The 24,466-nt window shown below is 41.8% G+C and overlaps 1 protein-coding gene across 1 annotated transcript; it reads left to right on the top strand.

The window, feature by feature from the left end:
• The first annotated feature begins 1,851 nt into the window (after positions 1 to 1,851).
• wdr18 (WD repeat domain 18) lies at positions 1,852 to 24,109 on the top strand. The gene is made up of 10 exons (XM_039811564.1): positions 1,852 to 2,140; positions 4,827 to 4,937; positions 5,429 to 5,562; positions 7,349 to 7,490; positions 10,370 to 10,513; positions 11,586 to 11,650; positions 11,811 to 11,935; positions 21,250 to 21,407; positions 23,191 to 23,259; positions 23,872 to 24,109. Exons 1-10 carry the CDS (start codon positions 1,931 to 1,933, stop codon positions 23,998 to 24,000), a joined length of 1,287 nt encoding a protein of 428 aa, XP_039667498.1. The 5' UTR covers positions 1,852 to 1,930; the 3' UTR covers positions 24,001 to 24,109.
• The last annotated feature ends 357 nt before the right edge of the window (positions 24,110 to 24,466 follow it).

The raw sequence follows: 24,466 nt of genomic DNA on the forward strand, positions 1-24,466 counted from the left end.
CCAGAAAATATATATATATATATATATATATATATATATATATATTTATATACCTAGTACATATATAATGGAGTCTAATTGGTTCATGTTCCACACTAACTGGTGACAATGAATCTCGTTATCTTGAAACTTTCATGATCTAAACATGGAATATTGTTTGTCTGTTTCCATACAACTACACATTAAGAGTAATGCAACAGGTACTTATCATTTAGAGTAGTAATGTAACAGTTATCATTTAGAGCAGTAATGTAACAGTTATCATTTAGAGCAGTAATGTAACAGGTATCATTTAGAGCAGTAATGTAACAGTTATCATTTAGAGTAGTAATGTAACAGTTATCATTTAGAGCAGTAATGTAACAGTAATCATTTAGAGTAGTAATGTAACAGGTATCATTTAGAGTAGTAATGTAACAGTAATCATTTAGAGCAGTTGTATCTATTGATAGTTAGATGATTGTAATGAAATGTGTGGATTGCCTTTTGAAGTAGTAGTACTTTGATGTTAAGTTGTCTCATATTGAACAAATGATCTCAGGTTTATGTGTATTGTATCCAAGCAACTGAAACAAGTGTTAGAGATTTGAAAAAATGTGTATTTTGATCATTGGTTGTGAGTTTTGAAAAATGACGTCAAGGTTCTGAAATTAGTGCCAAAGTGATTGTAAAAAACTGTAACAGTTTAAATCAAACAGCAGAGGGCAGCAACACACAGACCTTTAGACTTCCTGCTTTAAAATCACACATGTGATATACTGTAGTCGCACACACACACACACACACACACACACACACACACACACACACACACACACACACACACACACACACACACACACACACACACACACACACACACACACACACACACACACACACACACACACACACACACACACACACACACACACAGATACAGACACATACACACAGAGACACAGAGACACACACACACACAGATACAGACACACACACACACACACACACACACACATACACACACACACACACACACAGATACAGACACACACACACACACACACACACACACACACAGATACAGACACATACACACAGAGACACAGAGACACACACACACAGATACAGCCACACACACACACACACACACACATACACACACATACACACACAAACATACACACACACATACACACACACACACACAGATACAGACACATACATACAGAGACACAGAGACACACACACACAGATACAGACACACACACACACACACACACACACACACACACACACACACACACACACACACACACACACACACACACACACAGACACACACACACACACACACACACACACACACACACACACACACACACACACACACACACACACACACACATCCAAACATATATTTTATTTGTTTGTTGTTTATTTGAATAGGGGCAGATACAAAAAACATAGATTATGACATAAAGAACAACCCAATGCCTGTATCACAGTGTTTATAGCCAACCTGTCCCTAGAAGGGCTTTTAACAGTTAAAATAAGAAAGGAGTCAATTTTTTACAGTGAATACAATAAAATATCCAGAACCAGTTAGCAGCAATAAAAATAAGTGTAGTAAATAAACACATATTCACTCGAACTCACACAGATGCACATCTCACATACACACAGCTATACGTTTCATATGGCATGATCACACTGCTGCTGCTGTATAAACCATGCTTTTGATATTTTTTTAAAGGTGGACATGTAGTATATATTATATGTCTATATATTATATATATTTGTGTTCTAAATAAAGATATTATTAAAAAGGAAATAAATGTGGGCGTTCACTGTCGTCTCCTTGACCCGGACCCGGAAGTGACGTATCAGTGCTGCCCGCGGCGCGCCGGGTCTCTTCTCCGCGTGTGTGTCTTGTTGTGGTGTATGCAACATGGCGGCTCCTCTGGAGGTAATAGTTAGCAGCGACTCCGCAGCGCAGATGTGGAACAGCACCGTGTTCGACCTGCACAGCGGCTCGAGCCTGCTGTCGTACCGGGGCGGGAACAGCACGGCCCGGACCCTCACCGTGCTCCGCGGGGAGTACCTGCTGTCCGCGCAGCTCGGCAAGAACTTCATCAACGTGTGGGAGATCCAGAGGAAGGTACGCTCACACCAGACCCCGTTTACAAATCACTCGTTTTAAACACGGCATTCACCTGCAAAACACCAACACACTTCTGTTAAACAAATGTTAAGACTGATTATCAACCATTCATGTCGGCTGGTGAATTCGGCAGTAAAACATCCACCAAACCCCGTTTAGAAAGCAGTCGTTTTAAACTTGAAACTCTCCTGTGAAACATAAATACACCTGTACTACAAAGTGGAAGATGCATTAATGGCCACTCGGGTCTCCTGGGGATTTGGGCTGTAAAACAGCCACCATACTTCATTCAGAAATCAGTCGTTGTAAGTAGCTACAGTGAATTTGCCTTGGTGGTTGGTGCATACATAAACAAACAACCATGAACATTAATATGAAATAAACAAATAACTACAGAAACAATCCGGGTCTGCTGGTGATTCAGCTGTAAAACCTCCACCAAACCCCGTTTAGAAATGAGTCGATTTAAACATGACGCTAGCCTGTAAACACAAATACATCTGTAAAACAAATGTTAACCCGTATTACCGACCAGTCGGGTCTGTTTGTGAATTCGGCTGAAAAAACCTCCACCAAACTTTATTTAACTTTGTTTCATAGGAGTCTGTTGTCATGAATTCCTCTCGGCTCTCTCTGTGTGTTTTGGTTAGAGAAGCACTGTGTAATATAACGTATATAATGCGTAACATATATAATATAATGTATAACATATATTACATAATGTATAACATATAATATAATGTATAACATATTATGTATAACATATAATATATAACATATATTATATAATGTATAACATATATTACATAATATATAAATATTATATAATATATAACATATATTATATAATGTATAACATATTTTATATAATATATAACATATATTATATAATGTATAACATATGTTATATAATGTATAACATATATTAGTAGGGTTGGGCATCGTTTGGATTTTTACGATTCAGATTCAGATTCTGATTCAGATTCTGATTCTGATTCTTCCTTTCGATTCCGGTTCTTATCGATTCTTGATTCCGATTCTTTGAGGGTGGAGTTGAAACGGGTCACATGCTTATTTTCACAAATAAGAGGAAAGTTTTATTTTGATTTTGGTTTGCAGTTTTACAGCTTTTTCAATGTAAAATAAAGCCAGACTAGAGCACCGCTTACTGTGCTCCATTGCTGCAACACCACAAGCGCCTGGTCGCTACGGAAACCAAAACTTGCACATGTTAGATCTGGAACCAAATCCTCCAAACGATTCCAATAAAGAAACTATCCGATGGAATCGTAATTTTTGAATCGATTCCAAGTAGGAATCGGTTCTCGATGCCCAACCTTATATATTAGAGGTGTGAATCTTCACTGATCTTTCGATTCCATTATGATTATCATGTCAGTGATTCGATTCGATATCACGATGCGTCATATCCATGTTTCTATTAAAGCCATGTAGGATATTTAATTCATAGCTTTTCATAGCTCCAAAAACCAAACATTCTGCAGTGCTCTAATACTAAATAAATTGGACACATAAAACTATACAGCACTGAGCACATGGCACCTCCTGAATGTGTTAACATACCAGAATATGTAAACAGAAATGTTGTTAGGCCTACATTACATTATAAACAGAAATAATCGATAATGAGCCGGCCGATTATCGATGCATCATCGTCCACGATTCCATTCATCGATTATTTGATTAATTTTAACACCTCAAACATATATTATATAATGTATAACATATAGAATATAATATAATGTATAAAATATATAATGTATAATTGCTCCTTAGAGCCATAGAGCAGTGTTTCTGAAATGGAGGTACGTGTCCCCCAAGGCTGTTGTTCAGTAAATCTATCGCTGACCGCGCTGTACTGTTTCTCTTTATGTAGACCTTTTTTCTACCGAAAATGATTAGCGCTGGTCAGGGGGTACATGGCTTAAAGAGACAATTCAAAAGGTGAACATTATTGAGAAAAGTTTGAGACCCACTGGCCTAGAGGATATCATTGTTGTTCATTACGTAGTTTTCTGTCTGTATGTTGGTTAGATTTAGTGTATAAAGTTACATTATTATAAAGTTACATTAATATAAAGAAGCACTGTGGAAAAGTATAATTATATATTTTAACTAATGAGGTGCTTCTCGGCGGCTTTTATTAGCTGAATTTTAACTTCCACTAATAAACATGTAGTAAATGTGTAGTTGGACTAGGGCTGGCCAATATATGGATATTATATGGATATCGTGATATGAAACTAGATATCGTCTTAGATTTTGGATATTGCGATATGGCATAAGTGTCTTTTCCTGGTTTTAAAGGCTGTATTACAGTAAAGTGATGTCATGTTCTGAACTTACCAGATTGTTGTAACTGTTCTATTATTTGCCTTTTCTTCACTTAGACATTATATCAACATTACTGATGATTATTGATCTAAGGAGGTACTGTATATGGTCAAGAATATCGTGATATTTGATTTTCTCCCTATCGCCCAGCTCTACGTTGGACTGGGTTTAGTGGCCGATAACCAAACTCCATTGAAAATAACATGACTTCAGTAAAGAATTAGATTCTCTCTGCTGTTCATGTAACTCAGGTTATTATGGGATGTTGCAGTGGGTTCAGGTTTAGATTTTGGGGGATGCAGGTCTGACTTCCTGTTTCCTGTCCCAGGACCAGCTGCAGCAGAAGCTGCTGTGTCCAGGTGTGGTCACCTGTCTCTCTGCATCTCCTAACGGGCTCTTCCTCGCCGCCGGGGTCGCAGAGGCCCTTTACCTGTGGGAGGTGAGTCAGCTTCTTCTTCTGTGGTTCTAATGTACCTGTGGGAGGTGAGTCAGCTTCTTCTTCTGTGGTCCTAATGTACCTGTGGGAGGTGAGTCAGCTTCTTCTTCTGTGGTCCTAATGTACCTGTGGGAGGTGAGTCAGCTTCGTGGGAGGTGAATCAGCTTCTTCTTCTTCTGTGGTTCTAATGTACCTGTGGGAGGTGAGTCAGCTTCTTCTTCTGTGGTTCTAATGTACCTGTGGGAGGTGAGTCAGCTTCTTCTGTGGTTCTAATGTACCTGTGGGAGGTGAGTCAGCTTCTTCTTCTGTGGTTCTAATGTACCTGTGGGAGGTGAGTCAGCTTCTTCTTCTGTGGTTCTAATGTACCTGATTGGTCAGGTCTATCCCTACTCTCTGATTGGTCAGGTTTATAATCCCTGCTCTCTGATTGGTCAGGTTATAATCCCTGCTCTCTGATTGGTCAGGTTATAATCCCTGCTCTCTGATTGGTCCAGGTGTCGACGGGGAAGCTGCTGTCCGTCCTCAGTCGTCACTATCAGGACGTCACGTGTCTGAAGTTCACAGACGACGGCAGCCATTTTGTTTCTGGAGGAAAAGATAACCTGGCTCTGGTGTGGAGTCTGGCCAGGTAACAGACAGACAGACACACAGAGACACACACAGACAGAAACACACACACACAGACAGACAGACAGAAACACACACACCCACACAAACACACTTTGCGCATGACCGTAGTGCTCGTGCACGCACACGCTTTTTAACGTGAACAGGTGCCAGTCCAGCCCAGGTCAGACACAGACGGTTACTTCATTATTTTGATCGTTGGCTCCTCATCTAATAATAATGTTATTTCCTGTGAAATTAACAAAATTGCAGCAACAGCCTTTTTCAGTTCATTTTGAGATTTATGTTGAGATTCTTTTCTAAAAAAGATTCTTTGAAGTGTTATTTATTTCAACACCAAAATAATTAAAATGATTTCTTGAAAAATTTTGAGCATTAAACACTTCATTTCCTGCATTCTGGTGAATTTGTATGAACCTATTTCTGCCTTTTTCTGAATCAATATATGCTGCAAATATCTTTATGTGAAGAGAAACTGATTACAATCCAAACATAATGGAATATATTGAAGTAAGGCTCTCAGGCATTCTGTATTACTTTATCTATTTAATCTCCTTTGGTTCGACTATTCTAATTATATCTGAGTCAGCACACATGTAGCCCATAGGCATCATTTACTCCTCCCTCCTGTTTGATGTCTTTTGTTGTTAATGTATTAATAAACGCCTGGACTATAATATTTCAGATGTGTTATGTCCAAAACTTTGTGCACATTCAAAATACAGTATATCTGTGTTCTCTGAGATTTCGAGGAGTCGTGATATTTTGAGAAAAATAAAGTTATAATAGGCTATTACAAGAATAAAGTCACTATATTTCAGAAAATAATCCACCTGCACCATTAGTCTGCTGTGCATTACGTGATTGCTCTGCTGATACGGTAGATCTCAGACCTCCTGACAGACTCGGTGCCCAGTCTGGGTCTCTGGTCTCTGAATGAGACAAATAGTTTAACTAGGGAAGTGGCTGTACGCTGCTCTACATCGGAGGTGGAAACCCGAAACTACTGCAGAAATACACAGAGCACAAATGCAACACATCTGCCGCAGCATGTCCACAGCTGAGCGCATCCATAAACCTGAAGCTACGCTGCATTTGCAGAGAGAGTGGACACTAAGAGACGCACAGGTCTTTGGAGGACACTAAGAGACGCACAGGTCTGTTAGAGCTCCGTGTGTCTGAGTCTGACCCGTAGACTGTAAACGTCACAGGAACTTCAAACTAAATCAGTAGTATTGCGCTCCTAAACGTTGTGTTGATGGCATCAATGTATTAGACTGATTTGGCTATGATTCCTCCGAAAACTTCACCCGGCTTTCACAGCTTTCCTCACGTAGAGACGGTTGCTAGGTGATAGCAACAAATACAGCATGGTCTGACCCCGCAAGTAGCTGCCCGGTCTATTCGCCTTGGAAAAATAAACTGGACAAAGTTACATTCGGGGCTACACTCAAAACATTCGGGGCTGAAGCCCTGGCTCACGCCGCTACTGGTGTAAACCGGGACATTTTAGCGTCCCGAATGGCTTTTGTCAGGCCTCAGGACACGCAATTCAAAATCGGGACTGTCCCAGGCAAACCGGGACATCTGGTCACCCTAATATATATATATATATATATATATATATATATATATATATATATATATATATATATACACGCACACACACACACACATACACATACACATACACATACAGAGACACACAGACACAGACGCACATGTGCACACACACACAGATCAACAGACAGACACCCACCCTAACCTGGCGTGTGTGTGTGTTTCAGTGTGATCCAGCTGGATTTAAGCCACACCCCCGAGCCGCGTCATGTCCTGTCTCGTCACTCTCTACCAATCACAGACCTGCACTGCGGCATGATGGGAGCTCAGGCCAGAGTGGCCACCTCCTCCTTAGACCAAACCGTCAAGGTGAGACGACTTCATACATACACTACTGGTCAGAAGTTTTAGAACACCCCAATTTTTCCAGGTTTTTATTGAAATTCATGCAGTTTAATGTCATATTTTACTCTGAAATGAAAGAATAGAACAAATGAACAATTTAAGTAAAAAAAAAAAATCATGAAATCAATCCATAAATCAAAATGTATTCTAAATGTTTGAATCCTCAAAGTAGCCCCCTTTGGCAGATATAATAGATATAACAGATATAACAGCTGAACACACTCGTGGCATTCTTTCTACAATGGAAATCAAATATTCTTCAGAAAGTTCTTCCCAACTCTGTTGCAGAAGTTCCCATAAATGTATGGCACTTGTAGGTTGCTTTGCTTTCACTTTTCTGTCCAGTTCATCCCAAACCAGCTCAATGGGGTTTAAGTCTGGTGACTGTGCTCGCCACTCCATGTTTTTAAGCTTACCATCTTGTTCTTTTTTGCTAAGGTAGTTCTGACATAGCTTGGACTTATGTTTTGGGTCATTATCTTGCTGTAGGATGAACCCCTGACCAACTAGGCTCATACCAGAGGGTACTGCATGGTGCTGCTAAATGCTATGGTAGCCGTTTTGGTTCAGGGTGCCTTTCACTCTGTACAAATCACCCACTCTGGATCCAGCAAAACAGCCCCAGACCATCACGCTTCCTCCTCTATGTTTGACAGTTGATGTCACACACTGAGGAACCATCCTTTCGCCTACTCGACGGTGTACTAAAATCCTGCGTGATGACCCGAAGATTTCAAATTTTGTCCATAGCACCTTCTTCCAGTCTTCAGTAGTCCATTGACGATGTTTCTTGGCCCAGGCAAGTCTCTTTTTCGTCTTAGCAATGGCTTCTTGCTGCAACTCGACCTATCAAACCTGCAGCTCCAAGTCTTCTCTTTCCAGTTGAAACTGAGACTTCTTATTACGACCACTATTAAGCTGTGCTTGAAGCTGTTGTCCTGTGAGCCGCCTATCACGCAAGCTGTTGACTCTCAGAAACTTGTCTTCTGATTCTGTTGTGGCTTTGGGTCTGCCAGACCTTTTCCTGTCAGAGTTTCCCCAGTTTCTAAGTGCCTTTTGATGGTGAAGAATACTGTACTCACTAACACCTTGACTTTCTTCACAATTTCTCTGTAAGAAAGACCCACATTCTTAAGTGTTATGATGGTCTGTCTCTCTTCCATTGTTAATTGCCTTTTTCCCGCCAATTTTATAGCAACACACTACTTTCTGCAGTACAATACTGTTCATATAATGCTCACGAAGGTACGGTACCACAGTGTGTTCCAACAATACTTTTATACAAACAGAGGGGGTTGTAAGTAATCCAGACAAGTGTGAACACCTGTGGGAATTGGTAGCACCAACTTTCAAAGCTTGATCAACCTCCATTGCTGCAGAACAGCTTCACGTTGTTAACCCATTTCTTGTTCCCTGAAAAAGGCCTTTTTGTAAAATTCTGAAATGTACATTATTTTTCAGTTTTGGGTAACCTTACTTTTTTTTTAACCTCAGGCAGTTCACCGCTTACCTTTGTACCATTTCAAGCTATTCATTGGACTTGAACTGATAAAATTTCAATAAAAAACAAAAAAAATTGGGGTGTTCTAAAACTTTTGACCAGTAGTGTATATCCAGCGCTGGAAGAAGTAGTCAGATTACTGCAGTAAAAGTACTACACTGCAGTTCAAAATCTTTCGATCCGGTGCCAATTTCCATACCTCAGTTTCGATACCGGTTCCTAACGATACTTTTTCGATACCATATGTTTTAAAATCCATTTCAATATCAACAAGATACATTAAACACAAATCTTTTATTTTCCAACTTAATTGTGAATCAAAACAGTTATCAAAATGTAAAAATTCTGGTAACGCTGCTCACTCAGAGTAACATTAATAAAGTTGCCTTCCCTTACAAGCTCAGCCTGTCAGTGAGTCATCAGGGCAGAGAAACCACCGTTATTCCTGCATAAGTGTAACGTCAACAGCACCGCGACCGCTTTCGGCTCGCCTTTAATATCATATCGCAGCAAACGCTGTCTGCGTGAAGTTTTGAAAAACTGTAACTACACTTGAAACCCCTTTATTGGCATCGCTGTGACTCACTGTGACTTCAACAAAACTACAGAGCCCACGACGTACTTTACTCGGTCCGCACCTCTCCGTGTAGGTGTGTGTGTGTCGGTCGGAGCTCTGCTCTCTCTCAGTATGCAGAGAGGACAGATAAGCTTGCGCTTAAGCGTTCAGACGCTTTTGGAACCGAAATTTGGCACCGAAAGATTAATAATGTTTCGATACTCCTAGGATGTGAAATTTTTTTCCGGTGCCATAAAAGTATTGAAGGGCCCAGGGAGATCAGAACATACAGCTGCAGGTTCTTCTGGACCCAGGGAGATCAGAACATACAGCTGCAGGTTCTTCTGGACCCAGGGAGATCAGAACATAGACCTGCAGGTTCTTCTGGACCCAGTGAGATCAGAACATACAGCTGCAGGTTCTTCTGGACCCAGGGAGATCAGAACATACAGCTGCAGGTTCTTCTGGACCCAGGGAGATCAGAACATAGACCTGCAGGTTCTTCTGGACCCAGTGAGATCAGAACATACAGCTGCAGGTTCTTCTGGACCCAGTGAGATCAGAACATAGAGCTGATCCCTCTTCTTTACAGATGGCCAACTGAGCGTCCAGTATCTGTCGATGTCTCTCTGACCGGTCTGTCTCTCTAACCGGTCTGTCTGTCTCTGTGTCTCTGACCTGTCTGTCTGTCTCTGTGTCTCTAACCTGTCTGTCTCTCTAATCTGTCTATCCCTCTAACCTGTCTGTCTGTCTGCCTGACCTGTCTGTCTGTCTCTGTGTTTCCAGGTTTGGGAGTTGTCTTCTGGTGAGTTGCTGCTGTCCGTCCTGTTTGACGTGGAGATCATGTCTGTGACCTTTGACCCCTGCGAGTACTTCCTGTTCTGTGGAGGAAGTGACGGAAACATCTTCCAGGTGTCTCTGTGCAGTCAGGTGAGTCCTGTGTTGCCTAGCAACAGCCTGTTGTGTCTTAAAGCTTCAGTAGGAGCTTTATGTTTGAAATCCCATAATAATCCATCATATTGTAATCCCACTGCCTTTAGATGATCTTAGCCAATCACAGCCCACTCCAGAGAGCGCGTTCCTATTGGCTAGGGTGGTCTGAGCCAATCACCGGCCACTCCACAGAGAGCGCTCCTATTGGCTAGGATCTGTACCAATCACAGGCCACTCCAGAGAGAGCGTGCCTATTGGCTAGGATCTGTACCAATCACAGGCCACTCCAGAGAGAGCGTTCCTATTGGCTAGGATCTGTACCGTCCGCCCTGCTAGTCCCGGTTCAGGGAGTTAGGGTTATTATTGTTGCCTTAAACGTCCTATGCTCCAATTATCAAGTTAGATCTAGTGAGACCACTAGGTGGATCTGTGTGAGTCCACTAGATGGAGGTGATAGAGGCCACTAGGTGGAGGTGTTAGAGACCACTAGATGGAGGTGTTTTACCAAACAAACGGAGAAATTTGTGAGAGTTGTAGATCAAACAGAATGTATATATGGTGACGTATTGTTCCATGCGATTGGAGATATGGTCTCATTGGGTTAGGGTTATTATATATATTATTAATATATGGTGACGTATTGCTCCATACGTTTGGGGATATGGTCTCATTGAGCCTCTCTGAAGATGATTTCTGATCCGTAGGCTTCAGTCTGATTATAATCCTCTTGATGTTCAGACTTTAAATATGTTTGTGATAATGTAAAGAGTGTAACCATAAATCCTGGAGTCTTTATTCTTTCTTTTCTTCTCTCTGACTCTGTCACAGCACATTTACATTTTAATGCTTCAGTGAGTTAATCCTCCGAACAACAACTCCCCCATCTGTCTTCTTCAGTCTCTAAACACGTTGAAGTCTCTGGAGCTGCTCCAGCAAATACTACAGGGAGAGAGGGAGGTAGAGAGAGAGAGAGAGAGAGAGAGAGAGAGGGAGAGAGGGAGGGAGAGATTTTTGAAGTGTTTGTGTCGATAAAGATTGGGTGTTTGAAGTGTTTGTGTTTGATCTGCAGAGTCTCAGTCGGGACAAATCCTTCCAGTCCGACAACGACGGGAACCAGATCTTCAAGGGACACAGGTAAGACCAACAGCTGTTTCCCTCCATAAACTGTCCCCTCATTCTGTTTAAAGTTTCTTCTGTTTAGCTAAAGTTTCTTCTGTTTAGATAAAGTTTCTTCTGTGAGTTTGTGACTAACAGGAAGTAGGTTTAGGATCTGACTTGAGTTTGTGTCTAACAGGAACTTGGTGACGTGTCTGTCGGTGTCGATGGACGGGACGTTGCTTCTCTCTGGCTCTCACGATGAGACTGTTCGACTCTGGGACATCCAGAGCAAACAGAGCATCCGCTGCCTCGCACACAAAGGTAAGCCCCGCCCCCCAATCAGAGCATCAGGTGCCTCACACACAAAGGTAAGCCCCCCCCCCACCCCCCCCGCCAAAATCCACCAATCATTGTGGGTTCAAACCACGAAGCATTTACGCCTGGCCCACACTAAAAGATCTTTCAAATCTTAACGGATGTTTAAAATGTGAGAGACCAGACACGAAAGGACATGTAAGGACAGATTTAAGGTTCTTGTAGAACAACGCACACTAACGTAAGGACAAATTTAAGGTTCCTGTAGGACAACACACACTAACGTGAGGACAGATTTAAGGTTCCTGTAGAACAACGCACATTAACGTGAGGACAGATTTAAGGTTCCTGTAGAACAACACATACTAACGTGAGGTCAGATTTTAGGTTCCTGTAGAACAACACACACTAACGTGAGGACAGATTTAAGGTTCCTGTAGAACAATTCACACTAACGTGAGGACAGATTTAAGGTTCCTGTAGAACACACTAACATGAGGACAGATTTAAGGTTCCTGTAGAACAACACACTAACGTGAGGTCAGATTTTAGGTTCCTGTAGAACAACACATACTAACGTGAGGTCAGATTTTAGGTTCCTGTAGAACAACACACTAATGTTAGGACAGATTTAAGGTTCCTGTAGAACAACACACTAACGTGAGGACAGATTTAAGGTTCCTGTAGAACAACACACACTAACGTGAGGACAGATTTAAGGTTCCTGTAGAACAACACACTAACGTGAGGACAGATTTAAGGTTCCTGTAGAACAACACACACTAACGTGAGGACAGATTTAAGGTTCCTGTAGAACAACACACACTAACGTGAGGACAGATTTAAGGTTCCTGTAGAACAACACACACTAACGTGAGGACAGATTTAAGGTTCCTGTAGAACAACACACACTAACGTGAGGACAGATTTAAGGTTCCTGTAGAACACACTAACATGAGGACAGATTTAAGGTTCCTGTAGAACAACACACTAACGTGAGGTCAGATTTTAGGTTCCTGTAGAACAACACATACTAACGTGAGGTCAGATTTTAGGTTCCTGTAGAACAACACACTAATGTTAGGACAGATTTAAGGTTCCTATTGAACACACACTCACACAACTCACACCCTCCGCTGCTGAAAGACTCATTCACGCCTTCATCTCCTCCCGACGAATGTTTGACTCCCAAAATTGTGAATGGAACACCTATCCAACAAATCAGTACAAAACAGATCCAGTACTACTTCTACCAGTAAATATGTTTTCCAACGATTTCAAAACCTGGCATGATTATCTCTAGAATCATAAAATTATGAGTTTTGCTGACGATTGTTGGGACGGAGGGAAATGTTTCTCATGTGGTGTGTTCCTGGCTTAAGCAGGTATGTTAAGACTAAAGTTAGGGTTTTTCGTGTCACAAAGGTGGCTCTCTTTTAACCTGGCCATATCGCCAGGGTAACATATGCTGCACGGCTAAAATTAAAACAGGATGACGGTGAGAATCATGAAAATTAAAACCGGTAGGATAAGGGGTTGAATCTTAGCCTATGCCTTCCATCTGATCCGTGTTGACCTGCTGATGATGTATTGATTGTAATGGGTTGTTGCTGTTGCTGTTTCTGTTTTTTTAATTTCAGTAGATGTAACATCTTTCCTAAAGTCTATAAGGAATCCTGATAAATAAACCTGATTTTAATACTGACCAATAATCGAGCAGCGCTCAACTGATGTGAATCAGGTCAGACGGTGAAGCAGATTCTCTGCTGGTTTGCTTGAGACTCTCTCTCTCTCTCTCTCTCTCTCTCTCTCTCTCTCTCTCTCTCTCTCTCTCTCTTTTTTTTTTTTTTTTTTTTTTTTTTTTTTTCTTTCCTCTCTCTCTCTCTCTCTCTCTCTCTCTCTCTCTCTCTCCCCCCCCCTTTATTTTGTTAATAATAAAATGTTACGGTGCTGACAGGAACACCATCATGACTGGCACTTTGTAATTACCCATAATCCTCTTGGTGTCACTTCAAACGGCCACCAGGAGACGGTAATCCCTCTCTGGCTGGACGGACGGACTCGTGGCCTCCGGCACATTCTGGGACTTTCTTCCTGCAGAAACCAGACTGACTGCTGAAGAAAAACCTTCATTTCCTACTGCAGAAACCAGACTGACTGTTAGAGAAATAGCTTGATCCTGCGTGACGGCAGCGCTTCAAACTGATTGGTCTCAGCTGAACAGATTCAGCTGCATGCTGGGAAAACACCAGAGGAAACAACGGTTTTATTTCAAATCACAACCTGATGAAACCAAGATTAAACATCACAACTAGAGATGTTCTGATATCGTTTACTAATATCTGAACGTGGTACCGGCCGATACTGAGTCCTGATCTTATACCAGCGTGTTAATAAATACATCTACGTTATTTAGTATCTTCTAACAGCTGGTACTACTATCCCTGTATCAGTGTTTCCTTTTAGGATTTTTTTTAGCAGTGGGGGCAGGTCCAAACACTGCCCCCCCCCGGGAACTGACACTTCGCTGCAACACAAACTAATATATTTATTCACCTCTATTCACACACACAATGAGGCATATTCTCAGTTGTGATTGAACTGTATTGTTTGAGTTACTATATAGGCCAACTTTGATCTTGACATAGGCTAAGCATTCTGTAGCAAATAACAATAAACCCACTATTAATTACATTATCTTAATGCAGTGTCACTACTTCAGCATGTAAATAATGCTCCTCAAATACAAACGTGAGCAAGGGCGTTCAGCAATCGCTATTATATCGAATCAACAGCCACGTGCATTTTAGCTAGCAGGTGAAGAATACAAACAATGAAAATCACCAGTTAACTTAATTGAGATTTGCAAGACCACGCTTAAATGAACTGACAACATAAGTTATACGACTTTCTCAAGGACGTACACACTCTCACCATCTCAACTGGCTTATCATCCGGACAGCATCTCTTTTTCCATTCTCCCTTTTTCTGCCGAGTGACGGGGGCAGAAATGTTGCTGTGGGGGGCCGCCACGGTCAAATCAACATAGAGGAAACACTACCTGTATGGATCTGATATTATTACTATCATTGTTGTTGAAGGCGGTTCTGAAGGTGTAAGGTGGTTCTGAAGGTTTAAGGTGATTCTGTAGGCTTAAAGTGGTTCTGAAGGTGAAAGTGAAATGACACAAAGTATTGAACACACTTGCTGAAATTTATTTAATACTTAGTAGAAAAGCCTTTGTTGGTGATGAAAGCTTCAAGATGCCTCCTGTATGAAGAAACTAGTCACACACACTGCTCAGCTGTGATTTTTGCCCGTTCTTCCACACAAACAGTCTTCAAATCTTGAAGGTTCCGGGGGCATCTTCTATGAACGCTGATCTTCAGCTCTTTCCAGAGGTTTTCAGTTGGATTCAAGTCGGCTGATTGACTGGGCCATTCTAACAGCTGGATTTTCTTTCTCTGAAACCAATAGAGAGTTTCCTTGGCTGTGTGTTTGGGATCATTGTCTTGCTGAAATGTCCAACCTCGTTTCATCTTCAGCATCCTGGTTGATGGCAGCAGATTCTTATCAAGAATGTCACGGTATATTTCTCCATTCATCCTTCCTTCAATTATTTATATGAAGTCTGCCAGTGCCAGATGCTGAAAAACAGCCCCACACCATGATGCTCCCACCTCCAAACTTCACTGTTCGTATGGTGTTTTTAGGGTGATGTGCAGTGCCATTTCTCCTCCAAACATGGTGCATGCTATGACAGCCAAAGAGTTCAATTTTGGTCTCATCTGACCAGATTATATTCTCCCAGTATGTCACTGGCTTGTCCAGATGTTGTGCAGCAAACTTTAAGCGAGCTTCCACATGGCTTTTCTTGAGCAGTGGTGTGTGTACATAGAGGCCATGACGGTTGAGTGCATAGAGGCCATGGCGGGGGAGTGCATTACTAATAGTTTTCTTTGAAACAACTGTACCTGCTTCTTCCAGGTCTTTCTGAAGTTCTCCGTGAGTGGTCCTTGGTTCTTCCACAACTCTTCTAAGTATTCTATGGACTCCTCTGTCAGAAATCTTGCGAGGAGCACCTGGTCGTGGCCGGTTAATTGTGAAATGATGTTCTTTCCACTTCGGGATAATGGCCCCAACAGTGCTCACTGGAACTTTCAGAAGTTTAGATGTTCGTCTGTAATCAATAACATCCGTATGTTTTTCTACAATAAGCTTGCGAAGGTCTTGGGACAGCTCTTTGCTTTTACCCATCATTAAATGCTTCTTGAGTGACACCTTGGTAATGAGAAACCTTTTTATAGGTCATCAGTTAGGACTAATCCAGCTGATATTAATTTGCACTAATAGGGGGCAGGATTGCTTCCTAAATACTGACAGATTTCAGCTGGTTTATTGGCTTCCCATGCCTTTTTACACCCCTTTTTCTTCATGTGTTCAATATTTATTCCCACTATCATTCCACTTTTTTACACATAACTTTTGTCATGGACATACATGTTTTGATATCTTGTATGTGTGGATTTCTTGGGATGTTACTGACATCTATTTAAAATAACTGATCTGAGTTCAGTCAGAGTTCATGGTGCTGAGGAGGAAATGGAGAAATGAAAATTATGAATCAGTTACAGTCTGAAATCTGCAGCTGTGTTTTTCCTCCAGGCTTTCTCCCAATGTTTTTATGATATATTATAATATAAATATTATAATTCAGCCTCCGTCTGTTCCTGCAGCTAGTTTCAATACCTGTGCAGCACGATATTAGAAAAATATTATATACTATATCATATATTTATATGATCAGAATAAGAAAAGGGTTTATTGCTACATACGTTACACTTGGTGCATACATTAACAAACATATTAAACATGAATATGAAATACACAATAAATACGTAAAACAAATATACAGTACAGGCCAAAAGTTTGGACACACTTTCTCATTCAATGTGTTTCTTTATTTTCATGACTATTTACATTGTAGATTCTCACTGAAGGCATCAAAACTATGAATGAACACACATGGAATTATGTACTTAACAAAAAAGTGTGAAATAACTGAAAACATGTCTTATATTTTAGATTCTTCAAAGTAGCCACCCTTTGCTTTTTTTGATAACTCTGCAAACCCTTGGTGTTCTCTCAATGAACTTCATGAGGTAGTCACCTGAAATGGTTTTACCTTCACAGGTGTGCTTTGTCAGGGTTCATTAGTGGAAGTTTTTCCCTTATTAATAAAAAAGCAAAGGGTGGCTACTTTGAGGAATCTAAAATATAAGACATGTTTTCAGTTATTTCACACTTTTTTGTTAAGTACATAATTCCATATGTGTTCATTCATAGTTTTGATGCCTTCAGTGAGAATCTACAATGTAAATAGTTATGAAAATAAAAAGGAAATGCATTGTCCAAACTTTTGGCCTGTACTGTATATACATACAAAATAATTGTTGCATAAGAAAAGACACTGAATTGGTTGAGTGCAGAATGCAAAGAATATTTAATAAATAGTAATGAGCTCCAGGATGGAGGTTAATGAGTGACTGGATTATGTTATAACTGTTAACTCCAGCAACACTACTCGCTGGGTTGCCTCAGACATCAGGGCCATGTCTGGGCTAAGTGTGTTTTTAAGTACATTTACAACCGATAAAAAATATGTGATTAATCATGAATTAACTATGGACAATCATGCGATTAATCATGAACAAATATTTAAATGGATTGGCAGCCCTAATTGTTTTACAGAGTGAAGTGTTGATGTTGAGAGGAGTTGAGGTGAGTCTGTTCAGTTGTAAACAGGGTGAGTCTGCAGATGAGGGAGTTTCCTCTTCCAGTTTCTGCAGTGTGTTGGACAGCTTTTAACACCCTCTGCGTCTGATTTATGTCTCCGTGTTGGACAGCCTCTAACACACTCTGCGTCTGATTTATGTCTCCGTGTTGGACAGCTTTTAGACCATTAGTGTAATTCCTACAGTTGGAGCCAAGCAGACAATCAATATGTGTAATTGAGTGGGAGATAATTAGCCGGTTTCTATCAGCACAACAAGCAGGAAATACACTCTGACTTTTAAGAACGAAGAGGATTTAACCAAAGCGGAAGAATTTTACTGTTGATAGGTTTTATTTACAGTGAGAAACGGTTTTAATGATGTGTTAAAAGCCAGCTGGCCATCCCATAATGAACAAGACAACAGTGAAACGTCTTTTAAACGTTTCAGTGTCTGAGGAGAAATCAAAGAGATCATTAACGTGTCTCGTTATCCCACCAACAGGCCAAAAGACTTTGAGACCGAGACTTTGAGGGTTGAGGCCGCGACTTTGAGACGAGACTTTGAGGGTTAAGACCGCGACTTTGAGGGTTGAGACGAGACTTTGAGGGTTGAGACGAGACTTTGAGGGTTAAACGTGCAATAAACCAATCCGAGCGTCATCTCCCATTCCCTTTAAGAGCAGGCATGCTTGTTCCATGGCAGATTGCTATTATGACGGCGGATTTGCCTGGCGCACGCCAGCAGGAGTTGTCCGGGATGCGGCAAAGTAATAAATGCCCGTCTTGGCCGGGTGGCGATGTTGCTGCGGCCTCTCGGGCGCATCTCCTCAAGTCTGGAGAGGATTGCTGCAGCCATGGAGCGTGGGCCACCAAACGCACCACCTGCTCCTGTTGTGCCCCTTCCTCCTCCCCCCACTCCATCTCCGTCCACCCGCTCCATCAGGAGCACATTGCCACTCCAGGAACAGATTCCGCCGGAGTGTCCAATCACGGCGTCAAAATCCAAAACTGCCATCCCTGCTGACCTTGGTCCCCTTGCCCCCCATGTTAAATCCCATGTACGTACAGTACAGGCCAAAAGTTTGGACACACCTTCTCATTCAATGTGTTTCTTTTTTGATAACTCTGCAAACCCTTGGTGTTCTCTCAATGAGCTTCATGAGGTAGTCACCTGAAATGGTTTTACCTTCACAGGTGTGCTTTGTCAGGGTTCATTAGTGGAATGTTTTCCCTTATTAATAAAAAAGCAAAGGGTGGCTACTTGATGTTTTCAGTTATTTCACACTTTTTTGTTAAGTACATAATTCCATGTGTTCATTCAAAGTTTTGATGCCTTCAGTGAGAATCTACAATGTAAATAGTAATGAAAATAAAAGGAAACGCATTTGAATGAGAAGGTGTGTCCAAACTTTTGGCCTGTACTGTAACTTGGGTGTTATTTTCGACTCCCATCTTAACCAGGAGAAACAAATATCATCTGTTGTAAATACCAGTTTTTACCAATTAAGAATAATTTCCAAACTCAAGTCTGTTCTGTCATACAATGATCTGGAAAAAGTCATCCATGCCTTCATAACCTCCCGCTTAGACTATTGTAACTCTCTCTACTTTGGTCTCCCTCTGACTCTGGTGGCACAGCTTCAGATGGTTCAAAATGCAGTGGCTAGGCTGCTCACAAACACAATAAAGCGTGAACACATTACACCTGTCCTAGCCTCCTTGCACTGGCTTCCAGTCCAGTCTAGGATACAATTTAAAATACTGTTGATGGTTTTTAAATCTCTTCACGCCCTGGCCCCCAGCTACTTAGGAGATATCATTCATCCCCATGTAGCTCCCAGGTCCCTCAGATCCTCCAGCCAAGGTCTCCTCCATGTCCCATGGTCCTGGCTTAAGCAAAAAGGTGACCGAGCCTTTTCTGTTTCTGGCCCTCAGCTGTGGAACAGACTGCCACCTGACATCAGAAGTGCCCCTTCAATTGTGATATTCAAAGCCAGGCTCAAAACTCATCTTTTTACATCGGCCTTCCCGGCATCTTAATTGTCTTATCCTGCTATGTTTGTAATTAAGTGTTTGTCTTTTGATGTCGTTTTAGCCTAAATCACTGATTTCTAAGTGTATTTTATTTTATCACCCTGTGGCTAATGCGCTTTGTACAGCACTTTGGTCAGCGCGAGCTGTTTTTATGTGTCCTATAGAAATAAACTTTACTTACTTACTTACTTACTATTCAGCTAGAACCTTATGATTCAGATAGAGCCCTATTATTCAGATAGAACCTTATTATTTCAGATAGAACCTGAACCTTATTATTTCAGATAGAACCCTATTATTCAGATAGAACCTTATTATTCAGATAGAACCTTATTATTCAGATAGAACCCTATTATTCAGATAGAACCCTATTATTCAGATAGAACCTTATTATTTAGATAGAACCTTATTATTTAGATAGAACCCTATTATTTAGATAGAACCCTATTATTCAGATAGAACCCTATTATTCAGATAGAACCCTATTATTTAGATATAACCTTATTATTCAGATAGAACCCTATTATTCAGATAGAACCCTATTATTTAGATATAACCTTATTATTCAGATAGAACCCTATTATTCAGATAGAACCGTATTATTCTAGGGTAGTGAGCTCTCATTCTGAAACCAGAACACAACTGATTTTGACCCTTTCTCGTTTTCTGGCGGGCTGGAGGTTGTTGCTCTCTGAGCGGCAGTAAATCGACTCCCACATGTTGTTTCCTCGCTGAGATTCGGAGCTTTTGTTGGCGTGAAACGAGTCTCGGCTGCAGATTTACTGATTGAAGGCAGAGCGACGAGTGGCTCGGTCTTTGTGGCTTCCTGCTTATAATCTGCAAATGCACTTCCTTTGTTTGAGTCTAAAAGCTCGCTGCAGATTTATTCCCAGCGGATCTTCTGAACACTTTGTGTGTTTTCATGTTCGGAGGAATTAAAGCTGCTGAGAAAAAGGTTTTTGGGAGATTTCAAAAACAACAGGAAGTAGAAATACTACATTTTTCAATCCTCAAGATTAAATGTAAAGATGTGAGATCTGTTACAATCAGAGCCGCCCCTGACCACGTTACCAGCTGTTTTAATATGTATTTACTAAATCTTTTTGTTTGCTTTTTGGCTTTCAACTTTTTCATCTGTTTTTTGACGTTTCTGATTCTTCGTTCAAAGTTTTTGGTGTTTTGTTTTTTTTCTCATCTTTTCTGTCCTGATTTGGACTGCCGGTGCCCGGAGTGTTTGCCTATCCTGCCGCGGTCGGCGCAGCCTCTTCTACGTGATCTCTCTTCTGGGGATCGCTTTGCTGAATCATTGTTCAGTTTACTGCTCCAATGTCTTTAATCTTCAGAGGAATGAATGTAATCTTGTGTGACATAACTTCCTGTGTGTGTGTGTGTGTGTGTGTGTGTGTGTGTGTGTGTGTGTGTGTGTGTGTGTGTGTGTGTGTGTGTGTGTGTGTGTGTGTGTGTGTGTGTGTGTGTGTGTGTGTGTGTGTGTGTGTGTGTGCGCGCGCAGGTGCGGTGACTAACGCCATCATCATGCCGGCTCCGGCGAACATGTTCCTGCCCGACAGCCGGCCGGCCGTCCCACTGCCGCGCTTCAGCCGCCACTTACACACCGCGGACGGCGCCGAGGCCGCGGACGTCTGCGTCCGCATCGGACTCTACACACAGGTGAGTTAGCAGCAACAGGAAGCTGAGTCAGCAGCAAGAGGAAGTGGAGAGCGTCAGTTTAAGAGCCCAGTCAGACCAGAACGTGTCTCACTGTGCATCAATAAACTGATGACCAGACGCGGCAGTAAAACCTTCAGGGCCAGAGCACGCTTACGTTGTTACACTGCGGGACTCACCTGCGAGGTGAGAACCAGGGAACACGCTTTTTCGACCTACTGTTGCCTAACTGTCTCTTTATCAGGGATGCACCAAATCCAGGATTCAGCTTCTGATTGGGCTAAATATTGGGCTTTTTGACGGGGTTGGGTTTCTACTGAACCTTAGAATGTTTTCCCAGGGAACCGAACCCTACTCTTGCACTCTGTGCGCTACGCTGGTCTCCGTAGTGACGGCGCCGTTGAATACAGGAAGGTGTTTACATAGGTGGAGTGTTCATTGCAGTAGGCTGTGAGAAAGTGGAAATGGATCAGGTGAGCAGAACAAGTGTAGTTTGGCAGTACTTTCAGTCAAAAGAAGGCCATTCAAGTCCAGCTACATGTTCAGTCTGTTCAATGCTGATTGGTCTGGTGGTGGCGAGGACCCACACAACATGGCCACTGTTACAACATCTGGTCTGAAACATCTGAAAGAATACGAGTTGTGCATGAAGGAATCTCCAGACAGCAGCCAGAATGCAGCAACTTCAGGTACGGCAAAGGAAGGACAGTCCCTGTTTACTTCATTCATGAGTTTACTGGGTTCATGGACTGAGGATGGGAGGAGGAGTCAGCACAATCTCAACCAGGGGATTCAGGATTCAGCCCAACCCCAAAAATCTGGATTCAGGATTCAGCAGAACCCCAGAAATCTGGATTCGGTGCATCCCTAGTAAGAACCAGACCCGGGTTAACCAGACCACTTTTAGAGATCACACTGATGCATGCCCGAGTCCAACCGAACCGTGAGAGATCACACTAGTCGGATGTGCTCTGGCCCGGTTTAACTGGGCCAAGAGAATCTGAATCTGAAAAGAGAATCTGAATCTGAAAAGAGAATCTGAATCTGCAGATCGTTTCACAGTTTTCAGCAGCGATCCAGAATGAACATTTAGCGTTTTCTTTTTCAGGTAGAGATGTGTTTACATTCTGAATTTAATTTAATTTTGTTCAAAATCTTAAGAAAATTCTGCCATCTTCGTCTCACAGCTCGCTCTGTGGCTCCCAAACTTTGTTTTCTCATTAGGGCCCGTCCAATGCTGCTTGCAGCTTTAATTTAATTTGTTCCTTTTTTCTGTCCCTTTTCCAAAGAGTTATGTTTTGTAGAATAATTGTTGGAAACTCAAAACGTCGAGCCCCCTAAGGGCTTCTGGGTTTCCTTTGCATGTCCTTTTTTATTCCATCAACTCTTATATTTTGAAATGATGCTGTGTTTCAGGAGGAAGAGGACCTGTACCTGCAGAAAGTCTTTTATTTTGAAATGTTTCAGGAGAAAGAGGGCATCTACCTGCAGAAAGTCTTTTATTTTGAAATGTTGTTGTGTTTCAGGAGGAAGAAGACACGTACCTGCAGAAAGTCTTTTATTTTGAAATGTTGTTTCAGTAAGAAGACACGTACCTGCAGAAAGTCTTTTATTTTGAAATGTTTCAGTAAGAAGACACGTACCTGCAGAAAGTCTGTTATTTTGAAATGTTGTTTCAGTAAGAAGACACGTACCTGCAGAAAGTCTTTTATTTTGAAATGTTGTTTCCGTAAGAAGACACGTACCTGCAGAAAGTCTGTTATTTTGAAATGTTTTTGTGTTTCAGGAGGAAGAGAATTCGTACCTGCAGAAAGTTGACAGGCTGAACTCTCTGATGAACGCCGTGACGGACAAGGTGAGACACAACATCTCTGCTGTCTGAAACAATCCCACAATGAACTTCACGTTTGTGAAGCTTAGCCGTAGTGTGTGTGTGTAGTGTGTAGTAGTACGTAGTGTGTAGTGTGGCCGTAGTGTGTAGTGCGTAGCATGTAGTGTGGCTGTAGTGTGTGTGAAGTGTGTAGTGTGTAGTACGTAGTGTGTAGTGTGGCCGTAGTGTGTGTGTAGTGTGGCCGTAGTGTGTATGTGTGTGGTGTGTAGTGTGTAGCGACCGGGCCCAATGCTCCGCCTACACTAATGCCAGCCTCCTCCCTTCATCACATTTAAGACTAATATTTGATTTAGTCGTTGTTGCTTTGGGGTCAACGTGTGTGACCCAGGCTCAGGTCCCGGATGTGAAAGCCTCTTACTGCTTTATATTACATTACATAAAATATACCTGGGGGAGGACAGCCAGACCCCACTCTTTGATATGCCCCCCCCACCCCACCCCACTAGAATACATTAGACTACAACACTGTTAACAGCTGATCAAAAAACTCCCACAATGCATCACTCGCTGTCATTAAAACACACCACAGACACAGTCTGAGACAGTGTAATAACAGTAACAATGTCTGTGTTTCAGTCGGTATTTGGAGACGGCGAGAACACGAAGGTTCGAGTCGCCGAACTGGAAGAAGAAGTTCAGACTCTGAAGAAGGTCAATAAAGATCTGTACGACTTCTCCAGTCAGCTGCTCACTAAACCTACATAGACACACACACAGACACACACACAGACACACACACACACACACACACACACACATTTGAACTCTGTAATAATTTTTGTTGTTGGAAAATAAAAGTCTTGTTTTGGTAGGACTTCCTGTCTGCTGTGTTTGTTGTCTCACTCGGATTAGTCTTTGATGATTTACCAGATAGTTCCCTCCTCTTCCATCTGCGTGCGTGCGTGCGTGGGGGTTGGGTGTGGGTTGGGTGTGTGCATTTGTAACCCTAAATAGAAGTAACATTGCTTTTCTTGCAGGGCACATTAAGGATGTTCTGGGTGTTCTGGGTGTTCTAGATGTATTCTGGATGTATTCTAGATGTTCTGGGTGTTCTAGATGTTCTGGGTATTCTAGATGTATTCTAGATGTTCTGGGTGTCCTAGATGTATTCCAGATGTTCTGGGTGTTCTAGATGTATTCTAGATGTTCTGGGTGTTCTAGATGTATTCCA

Source organism: Perca fluviatilis, chromosome 9 (genome assembly GCF_010015445.1).
Source record: "Perca fluviatilis chromosome 9, GENO_Pfluv_1.0, whole genome shotgun sequence".
NCBI lineage: Eukaryota > Metazoa > Chordata > Actinopteri > Perciformes > Percidae > Perca > Perca fluviatilis.